Source organism: Stomoxys calcitrans, chromosome 5 (genome assembly GCF_963082655.1).
Source record: "Stomoxys calcitrans chromosome 5, idStoCalc2.1, whole genome shotgun sequence".
In the NCBI taxonomy this organism is placed as follows: domain Eukaryota; kingdom Metazoa; phylum Arthropoda; class Insecta; order Diptera; family Muscidae; genus Stomoxys; species Stomoxys calcitrans.
In genome coordinates, this window is record NC_081556.1 from 121,338,708 (window position 1) to 121,350,203 (window position 11,496).

At 38.8% G+C, this 11,496-nt stretch overlaps 1 protein-coding gene across 1 annotated transcript; it reads left to right on the forward strand.

Moving 5' to 3' along the window:
• The first annotated feature begins 1,883 nt into the window (after positions 1-1,883).
• Positions 1,884-7,654, forward strand: LOC106092955 (cuticle protein 1). The gene is made up of 2 exons (XM_013259915.2): positions 1,884-2,054; positions 6,840-7,654. The coding sequence occupies exons 1-2, from the start codon at positions 2,040-2,042 to the stop codon at positions 7,257-7,259; spliced, it is 435 nt and encodes a 144-aa protein (XP_013115369.1). The 5' UTR covers positions 1,884-2,039; the 3' UTR covers positions 7,260-7,654.
• Positions 7,655-11,496: the final 3,842 nt, after the last annotated feature.

The window sequence follows — 11,496 nt, forward strand, 5'->3', positions numbered from 1 at the left end:
ATTAATTGAAAGTTTCAAAAATTTTTTTAATTGAATATTTTGATTTTTTTTTTATTGAAATTGTTTCAATTACTTTTTCAAAAATGGTGATTGATATTATCATTTTCGTGATTGAAGCTGTTTCAATTAAAAAAGTAATTGGTTCAATAAATTTCGTGAGAAACTGATTTAATTTTTTTTCTGTCTAGGCAAACTATGACAAATTCAAGCCGATCTTGGAAGCCAGCATAGTCTGAAAGCCTTTCTAATGATTCAGAAGTACTCCCTGATTTCTTAATTCCTATGAAATCAATAGAGACCCCAGTTCTGTTGCCCCCATCAAGCATGGACTCTGCCTCCAGTGTGCCTTTTTATCTCTGGTCAAAGGGTTCGGGCTCGTCCTTTGTGGACGAATCGATTACCAACGAAGCAGTTACGTGCCGTTGTCAAACTGCTGATATTGTAGAAAGGATGGTCGAGGTGTTGGTAATGTGTGAATCAGTAATTAGTGTGAATGAATGTTGGTTATCACAATGGCCTCGCCTTATTTGTGGGCTATCTAACCTAAACCTGACATTTTTAGAAGCTGCGTTTTGGGTATCTATTGGGTGGTGAGAGGTTCGGGTGAACTACAGGCCATTTAGTCTTGATTGACATATGTATGAGGGACCTTTTTGAACCTTCCCTGGTATGCGGCTGTCAGTATGCTTACACTAAGGGTAGGTCGGTAGTCAGTTCCGTTTGTATTCCCCCTCCAACCGACTGTTTCGCTGTTCCACAAATCGGACTGCGTAGATTTGTAGATAAGTGTGATATCTTTTGATAATTTTATTCAAAATATTAAAATAAGGGCCGGTGCCGGGCTCAGTCTTGCAAATGCAAATTTGGCCATGACCATAAAGGAACTGGGGCAAACTTCTCACAAATCAATGACTACTGTCCGATTTAATTTCAAGCTCAATGATATGGGACCTCCTTTTTATGGCCGCGTTCGAACGGCGTGTCGCAGAGCGACACCTCTTTTGGGAGAAGTTTTTACATGATAAAAGGAATAACCATCGTTGAAAAATTTTCTGATGTTCCTGCCAGGATTCGAACCCAGGCGTTCATCGTCATAGGCGGACATGCTAGGCTCTGCGTTCTCGCATTACATTGAGGTGCATCACCTCTCCGTATAGTAGATGCAATATCCTTGGTTTAGATGACGGAACTCTAAGAGGAGCCGTCCTCAGAACCGAAAGCACCGCCTCAGCTCTGTATTAAAAAAAATGTTAGAGGGTTTAAGATAGGAAACATTTCTTCGTTAGTATAAAGAATACCAGATATTGGCCTGGGTAGGGCTTGTTGGATCGCTGGAATTCCATTTGAAATATATAAGGGGAAAGTACAAATCATAGCCATGCTCAAGGTTTTACCTTCAAACTTGTAGAATAGTATAGGGTGCCCAAAGCAATGCAGATAATGATGACGTAGCGGTGGTGTTTATTTTATTGCGACAAACCAATGGATCAATGTACCAGCTATTACAAGAGTAACTAGCGCAACGAGGGTTGCTCCATAAGTAAATTCAGGGCGGCAGCCAAAGGTGTGCGAGGTGTAGCGCATATTAGCAGGCTAACTGGTGGTCGTTCGCATTGGCATCAATGTAATGGAGGGATACACTCACCTCAAATTGCAGCACACACAAATGGCCAGACATAGAGACAAATAGACAGACGGACAGACAGACAAAGGTGTTTGTTCTAATGTGCTTTACAAAAATGCATTTCGCTTTCAATTCAAAACAAATTTCAAACGGTTTTGTTTTCTTTGGTGTTGCTAATGCTAATGCCCCAGTCCAGTGGCGGGCTGTGTTTGGCTGGTGCTGATGGCGTTGGTCTTGCTATATAAGTAACGTAGACATTTTAAGAATCTATCACAGTCTAGTTTCACAACGAAAACCAATTGGAAGTTTATTGGAACAATATAGTTCAATTGTTTTGTGAAACACCTACACCCACTCACACCCTTCCTTAAGCCTTCCATTAGGATACAAACCATTTTTAAACACCATCATAAAAATGTTCACGAAATTGGTAAGTAGAGTGTGTGATGAAAGAAAAAAATTAAAAAAATTTTGGAAATTGGAGAAAGAAAAGAAAAGTGGACTATATACACATACAACTTAATGGACATATAAAGAAAAGTGTTAAAACAAAAATTGAAATGGTGGCATATTCTCAAAAGGACTTGATAAAGCAAAGGATCTCTACCTAGTTACATATTAAATTATTGATTCAAGCTTCATTCCCAAAGAGGAATTGAAAAACGAAAAAGGAATGTAATTTGAAATTTTTTACCTATTAAAGGATACGCAGTTTGTGACTTTAAGATTCAGGTTTCAGCAAGGATTTTTTTTGTGAACCAATTTGTGCATTTCATTTTCAATTATCTCAGGGCTGGAATATACCGGTTTTTGTGCAATAAAACTCTTATTTCTATTAGATGCTACTTATTGCGTTTTATAAAACATTTTTAAAAGCCTTCCAAATAATTCATTTTATTTTTTATAAATTAATATTTCAATTAATTTTTCGCCTTGTGACTGGGCCCTATATTTGGTCAACTAGGTATTTCGAAAAATTGTTGGGAGTGCTAATTTCAAACTGGCTAACATTAAAATGAACTATCGGATTTTTATGCATACTGCAGCAAAGTCAGTTTTGCCATTAATCCAAATCAAGCATCAACATCAAATTCGAACCATAAATGACTTCGCAAATCTCAAAATACTGAGTCAGTCTCGGCCAAAATTTCAAAAAATAAAAATTTAAAGTCGAATATCCCCGAAACCAGTGGAGAAACTGTAGACCTCAAGCAGACTTTTTTGAATGGATAGTTGAATATTATCCAGCAAAACAGGATAGTGCTCTAGTGCTGGTGACCACAAAAGAAGATTTTCCAGCCCAAACGATTTTTCGAAATACTGAGGTAACCAAATTTGGTAGCCTACCAAAAGGCAACGTGAGCGCCTTGGGTCTCGATAACACCTCAGCTCTATTTTATTTCAGCATGGAGTTATCTTTATCCTTTCTCAAACGGCCTATTTTTCACTAGTTTTTTTTTTCAATTCTATCCCACTGTGCAATGTCACATCATTTTCCCCTCATGCCCTGTATCCGCAATTGCTTGCCGTACCAATTCTGCATAAGTGCTCTCGTAGTCCTATTTTACCCATAATGATACCGAAAACCACACTGAGCTCTTTCCTATTTGCTCTTAGTAATGACCTCGTATTCTCACGATCTGTAATCCCACATAGGATTTTCATTCCGACCATTCCACAATATTAACTAGACCCTAAAAGGTGTCGCATTCACCAAGTTTACTGATGGCCCTCCTCAGGCCACTGCGACCAATTACCACTTACTCCGCAATGCGTATCGCACTATGCTCAGAAAAAAGAGATCAACTTTCTTACACCCAAGAATGTTCGTGACTTTTCCATCCTGGTTGTTATACTCCTGATGGCCAGTTTACTGTTCGTAAAGATGTTCACATTTGACGTTTTCGCGTTAACACCACACCAACTCAGGCATTCCGTGATTGCCCGGATCTACGTCTAAAGGGCTGTATGATGACTTTATCATCTTGGTTGTTATATTCTCAGGATGGCCAGTTTTCTGTCCGTAAAGATGTTCACATTTGACATTCTCGTGTTAATACCATACCAACTCAGGCATTCCGTGATCGTCCCAATCACCCTCTAAAGGGCTGTATGATGGTCAGACAGTAGGAAACATATCTCAGCCTATGGGTCCTCAATGTAGAACTCCTATTCTGTCGTCCAGTTTTGATTCATGCGTGTAGCATGAACTTCCAGATATATATGTCAGAGTTTCCCCAATTCAAGCTTGTGTCTTTGACACCAGTGCCAAATACTCGACCTTTTCCATTCCACCCCGGTTTCCTATCATCGCCTCGATTATATTGCGATGGTATGACCTGCTCCTGCTCTATGCATTCTCCCATTCCCTTAAGTCTCATAGCCTCTAGTCGGATCTGGAAGAGTTTCCACTGCCCTAGTATTCTTGGCCCTCATTGTCCAAGACAACATTTTCTTTGAACCTGTTGTATTATCCTTGTGTTGCACTTTTTCTCCATCGCAGCCAAACTACTGAGGTGTAAGTAAGTGTTAGTCTTATCACGCTAATGTAGAGACTGTGATCTATCCTCGGATTCTGACGACATTTTGAACCCACGGATTATCAATGTAGTGCCCAAAATCTGTGAGCCTTCTCGGTACGCTCCAGAATGTGACACTTCCAGTTCAGTTTCATGTCGAAGATCACTCCTAAGTTCTGTTGGGGAAACGTGGAACTTCAAATTAGCCTTCCTTCGTCTTCCTTGTGAAGAGACCAATTTCAGTCTTCTCTGAGTTCATCAGTATCCGTAATAGCTACTTCATGGTGGTCACCTCTGAGGCGTGCCTTATCTTTAAGTCATGGGAACCATAATTTATCCAAATGTGGTTTATCCAGTCTTCGACGACCCGGTCCACCCGGTACTGGTCCATAGCTGTTATCAACCAATTATTTCAAAAGTTGAGCAATGTTTCTTTCAATGGCTAACTTCCATCAAGTCTATTAAATTTGATTCAAAATCGGATATGGGTCAGTTCGTCCGATTAGCAATTATGCGAAACCAACCCAATGAAATTTGGAACATACCACTATTGAATTCCTGGACAGATTAAGATATTGCAAGTTAGCCCTTGAACTTAGCAGGGGGCACAATACCAGTCATGAACCAACTTAGAGCAGTGGTATGGAAAACAGTTTAAGACTTTTTAAGTAGCACGAAATTCCTAGCTTAAAATTTTCTTTTTCGCCATAGTGGCGTGGAGCAGATTAATATCCGCACCCTCTTTTCAACCTAACCCAGCTAGGTTGAATATTCCATTAAGGACCACCGAGAACACTCCTCTCATGTCAACGACAGCTGTTCGATGCAAGTTTTAAGCTTCATGATAAGGGTCCTTTTTTTCATAGTCAAGTCCGAAAGCTGAGCAACACCACTTATTAGAGAAGTTAAAAAAAATGCAAATTTGGCCATTCTCACACATCAATGAGTGCTGTCCGATTCAAGTTAAAGCTCAATGATAAGGGAACTCCTTTTTATAGTCCAGTCCGAAAGACGTGCCACAGTGCGACATCTCTTTGTGGAGAAGTTTTAACATGGCTGCATACCAAATCGTACCTCACAAATGTCGCCAGGATTGGAGGATGGGATAATCACTGATGAACATTTTTTCACATGTTCTCGCCAGGATTCGTAATCAGGCGCTCAGTGTCATAGGCGGATTCGCCAACCTCAGGCTACGATGGCCTCCAATTGGTAAAGAGTTTCCACATGGCTGTATACCCCAGTAAAATTGTCAGCATTAGAGAGGGGATAATAACGATTGAAAATTTTTTTTGAGTTTCTCGCCAGGGGTTCAGCATGATTAGGCCTTCAGATTTAAACATAATACCCATATATACGCATCTCCTTTTCTTTTAAAATATTTTTTTTAAGTTAAGGGATTGAAAAGTTCTGCTATGCCCGAGTCCGGCCCATACCTTGTTTGTTTTTACCAGATTTTGGTTTGCAAACAAATGCTTGCATAAATCGGTGCAACAAATTTTGGAGATCTGGTTTTTGTTGAAAGTTGGAAGGGAAAAGAGTTTGAACCTTTCCTCATAATTTTGGAGCAAATCAAATTTCTATCACATTTTCTTTGTAAACGCAAACCAAAATATCAGAGGAAATCTAAATTTTTAAACTTTCCTTACAGCGTTAACCATTAGCCATCGATTATCTTCCGAGCCTTAACTCAAAGAATAGCCGGATATAGTAGTACGCAAATGTGTCCATGAACATTCCATTAAAGTACAGCGGGATATTTCTCTCATATATCTATGAGCGCTGGCCGATTCAAGTTTAGTTAAATGATAAAGGACCTCCTTTTTATTGCCTAGCCCGAACTGAGCAGAACGACAACACTTAGTTGAAAAGCTTTACACGGTGGATATGCAAATTTGCCCATGCACATTCCATTAAGGAACTGGGGCAAACTTCTCACATTTCAATGAGTGCTGTCTGATTCAAGTTTAAGCTCCATGATAAGGGACCTCCTTTTTATAGCCGAGTCCGAACGGCTTGCCGCAGAGCGACACCTCTTTGGGGAGAAGTTTTTACATGACAAAGTTCCCCACAAATGTCGCCAGCATTAGGAGGGGATAACCACCGCTGAAAAATTTTCTGATGTTTTTGCCAGGATTCAAACCCAGGCGTTCAGCGTCAAAGGGGGACTTGTTAACCTCTGCGCTACGGTGGATAACCTCACAAATTTCACCAGCACTAGGAGGGAATAACCATCGCTGAAAATTTTTCTGATGTTCTCATCAGGATTTGAACTTCAGTGTTCAGCGTCAAATGCGGACATGCTAACCTATTCGTATGTGTGTATACCTACATTGAGTTCCCTTTGGAGGCATAAATTCTTATAAGCCTTCCTAACTCTTTACAGTATAACACAAAGCCTACATGCTCTTCAAGTATGAACACAGGCGTTTAAAAGTTATCAACGTTCTTACATGCATAGAAGATTGACACTGGTATTCACAAAACTTTATGTAGATTTGAAATAGGTTTATTTGACAGATTTTCTTTATAGAACTGTCAAATAAACCTATTTTAATGCTTCATTAAGTTTAATTTAAGAATTTTCCATATAATATTCATTTTTTTTTCTCCCCTTCAAGTTTTTTTTTTATATTTAAATTTTATTTTTTCACAATTTAATATATTTTTGTTTTTTTTTTCCTTTCTCTTCTCAGGTCATTTTGTCTTTGGCTGCCTTGGCTTGTGGCAAACCTCAAGCCGCCCAATACCCTGCCGGCGTTAATCCTCAGGACTGTCCCGGCTTCCCCATCTGTGATAATGCACGCCTGCACAACCCCAACAAGTGGCAACAGCCTGCCTGGCAGCCACAACCCGCCTGGCAACCACAACCTCAATGGGGAGCACCCGCTCCCTCATGGCAGCCACAACCTCAATGGGGTGCTCCAGCCGCAGCTCCCGGTGGTGATAAATACCCAGCTGGTGTGAATCCCCACACCTGCCCCAACTATCCCTTCTGTGATGTGAATGCTGGTGGTGCTGCTGCTCCTGCTCCCCCACTACCTGGCTGGACTGAACGTCAATACCCTGCTGGTGTTAGCCCCCATACCTGCCCCAACTTCCCCTACTGCACATAAGTTCTGCAACTCCAGCTACAACAAGATGATGATGGATGGATTTAGTCTCTCTCTCTCTCTCTCTCTCTAATGCTGCATACTCCACACCAAACGCTGCTCCAGACACTGCCTTAGCCCTAACTTAATTTTCATCAACTGTGTGCTGTTATATTTTATGATGATGAAGTCAAGCTTCTCCATTTCTACCCTCCATTAAACCCCAATTTCCATCCTTCATCCCTCACCCTTTCTAGTTTCATACATCTGCTTTCTGATGCTATTCCTCCTTTTTTTGCTCATTGTTTCAAGACAAAGACTTATTTCATGAATTTGTTGTATCCATAATGAATGTGCTATTCTTTCCCCTCTACGAATAATACTCAATAAAAAAAATGGAAACAAGTGAAAAACGAGAATTCTTAGACAATTTAAGAGAAATGATTGTTGTTGGTAACAGAACAAAAACAAAAAAAAAAAAAAAACACAAAAAGTTTATGTAAATAAAAACAAATGCCCCAAAAGATCTTAGAACGAATTACAGAAAAAAAAAACACAAAAAATGATCATTTTTTTCCTACTACATAGTAAATGGCCTCTATCTTGGACAAGTGGTAATAAATCTTGAAATTGAACTTCAATTGTGAGGGGGCCCACCCTCACACCTACATGCAAAATTCAAGGGAACTGTTACAAAAAAAATGTTAGGAAAATGGTCAAGTCATGTAAACCTTTGTTCGGCAAAAAAGTGAAAGTTGTTTTCTTTGTAACAAAACTCTTAACTGTGACAATGTTTCCCCCCTCCTAAGACCCTCTATAGTTGCTGGCTTGTACAACACTTGAAGGTCAAGTCCAATATTGTCATTATTACTGCAACAGGCAAAGAACTTCAAAAGCCACGATAACTATTTATAAGACCAGTAGTTAAAAATGCACAGCAGGTTGTTTGTTTTTCTATATGTGGAGCATTGGCATAAATCAGCCATAAAATCAATGAAGGCATTTAAAAAAAAAAAATTGCATATATTCACTTTGGGCTAATTGTTACCAGCTTTTCTGGTTTAACGTTCAATTTGATTGGGTTCAATTGTTGGCCAGTATAGAAAATAGCCGGAAACCATAACTCCAGATACAAAACAACATAAATCAACAAATTATTAGCCTGTAATTGCTGTTTTCAATTTTTGAATGAAAATCGAAAAGTGACACTAAAATCATTTATAGCTGATTTTTTGTGTTTTAGCTGCTCTAATTGCCTACCTCCCCTTGGCAAAGTTGCTAATCTTAACGAGGTGTGCTTTTTATGTCTCTAAATTGAAGGTGTGCCTTGCTTGTAATTATCAGTTATCAGTTTTTAATTAAAAATTCTTTGGCTCTAGATATAAAAATTCCTATAAAATTTAGTTATTTATCGCTTGATTTATTTTGGTTTTTTTCTCTGAAGGAAATGGATCATGTATGTGTCTTAAGTCTTTTGTTTTTACCATGTGTATGACAAGTTAAATGGCTTTAAGCTTAGATTAATCATTATGATTTAATAATTTTTCATTAATTTAATGGAAAACAAATTTTTCTGTAACGGTTTTCCGTTTTGTTATGTGATTTGTAGTAACAGTAAGGCGATTGACAAATTATTGTATTCGTTTTGGTACTCTTGACCAATAGGGTGCGGGTGTGGTTTACGGTATCAATAATCAAGAGATATTTATATAATTAAAAAAATAATTTACGTACATTCTACATGAAGGACCAAGGTGAAAAATCAGAACATAAAAAGACGAGAAATATTTTTATACTACTTGGCTTCACCGCACAGTGGGATAGAATCGAAAAAATAACAAAAATATTTTTTGCAAATTTTTTGCCCATGAACATTCCACTAAGGAACAGGGGCAAACTTCTCACATATCAATGAGTGCAGTCCGATTCAAGTACAAGCTCAATGATAAGGGGCCTCCTATTTATAGCCGAGTCCGAACGGCGTGCCGCCATGCAATACCTCTTTGGAGAGAAGTTTTACATGGCATAGTACTTCACAAATGTTGCCAAAATTAGGAGGGGAAAACCACCACTGAAAATTTTTTTCTGATGGTTCACCAGGATTCGAACCCAGGCGTGCAGCGTCATAGGTGGACATGCTAATCTCTGCGCTACGTCAGAAAAAAATATTAAGATTCTCTATCGTTTTTTTTTAATTTTTTTCAATTTTAATTTTTGTTTTCACAAAATTCCTATTGTTTTACATTTTGTGACTTCCAAACTATAAAACTTTGATCTGAGTTATCAGATGTTGACGCACACTGCAGCAAAGTCATTGTAAATTTTGTCACTAATCCAAATCATGCATCAAAATGAATATTGGACCACAAGTGCTTTCGTAAATCTCAATGTAAGAAGCCAGTCTCGGCAAAAAATAAAAATTTAAAGTCGAATATCCCCTAAATCAGTAGAGATGTTGTAGACCCCGAGCAAACTTTTTTGAGCACTATCCAGCAAACCAGAATTTTGGAAATCGGACCACAAATGAAGTTGGGGCAGCCGGAACAATTTTTCGAAATACCAAGGTGACTTAAATTTAGGACCTTGCCGAAAGGCACCTGGACCACTTAGGGCCTTGAAATTTTGAACATGATCTCGATAACAAATCAGTTCTAAACATTTCAGTATTTCAAAGTGTTAGGTTAGGTTAAGTTGAAAGGAGGGTGCGGATATTAATCCGTCCCATGCCCCCTATGAACATACCCCTAAGCCCGTAATCGGCTTGTTGTGCGCTCTAAATAATAACAAGTAAAAGAGTGTTAAGTTCGATAGGGCAGAATCTTATATACCCTCCACCATGGATCGTATTTGTCGAGTTCTTTTCTCGTCATCTCATTTTAGGCAAACAAAGGATAAAAGAAAAGAATTGCTGTGCTATTGGAGTTATATCAAGTTATGGTCCGATTCGCACCATAATTAAACTGTATGCTTAAGATCACAGTAGAAGTGATTGTGTAAAATTTCTGCCAATTCGAATAAAAATTGCGCCCTTTTGGGGCTCAAGAAGTAACATAGGGAGATCGGTTTATATGGGAGCTGTATCAGGTTATAGACCGATACACACCACATTTGACACGAATGTGGAAGGTCATGAGAAAAGCCGTTGTGCAAAATTTTAGCTAAATCGGATGAGAATTGCGCCCTCTAGAGGCTCAAGAAGTCAAGATCCAAGGTCGGTTTATATGGCAGCTATATCAGGTTATGAACCGATTTGAACCATACTTTGCACAGTTGTTGAAAGTCATAACAAAAACACGTCACGCAATTTCAGCTAAATCGGATAAGAAAAGCGTCTTCTAGAGGCTCAAGAAGTCAAGATCCCAGATCGGTTTATATGGCAGCTATATCAGGCTATGGATCCATTGGACTATACTTAGCACTGTTGTTGGAAGTCGTAACAAAACACGTCACGCAAAATTTCAGCTAAATGGGATAAGAATTGCGCCCTCTAGAGGTTCAAGACGTCAAGATCCAAGATCGGTTTATATAGCAACTATATCAGGTTATGGACCGATCTAAACTATATTTAGCACGGTTGTTGGAAGTCATAACAAAACACGTCATGCAAAATTTCAGCTAAATCGGATAAGAATGGCGCTCTCTAGAGGCTCAAGAAATCAAGATCCAAGATTGGTTTATATGGCAGCCATATCATGTTATAAACCGGTTTGAACCATACCGTGCTATTGGAAGCCATAACAGTACACTTCATGCAAAATTTCAGCTAAATCGGATAAAAATTGCGCCCTCTAGTGGATCAAGAAATTAAGATCCAAGAGCGGTTTATATAACAGCTATATCAAAAAATGGACCGATATAGCCCATTTGCAATCCCAACCAACCTACACTAATAAGAAATATTCGTGCAAAATTTCAAGCAGCTAGATTTAGTCCTTTGAAAGTTAGCGTGCTTTCGACAGACAGACGGATAGACAGACGGACGGACATGGCTAGATCGACTTAAAATGTCAATACGATCAAGAATATATATACTTTATGGGGTCTCAGACGCATATTTCGAGAATGACGAAATTAGTATACACCCATCGTATGGTGGAGGGTATAAAAACAACAATAAAATATTTTTTAATGTTGCCAAAAAAAGGGAAATCTGGGTAAGAATAATAAATTATGGCCTAAGCCGAAACAAAAGATGTTGAAGTTAATTGTTACCGAAAATAGACACAGTAAAAAGTCAAAGGAAACAAAGGTTTTGTTGAGC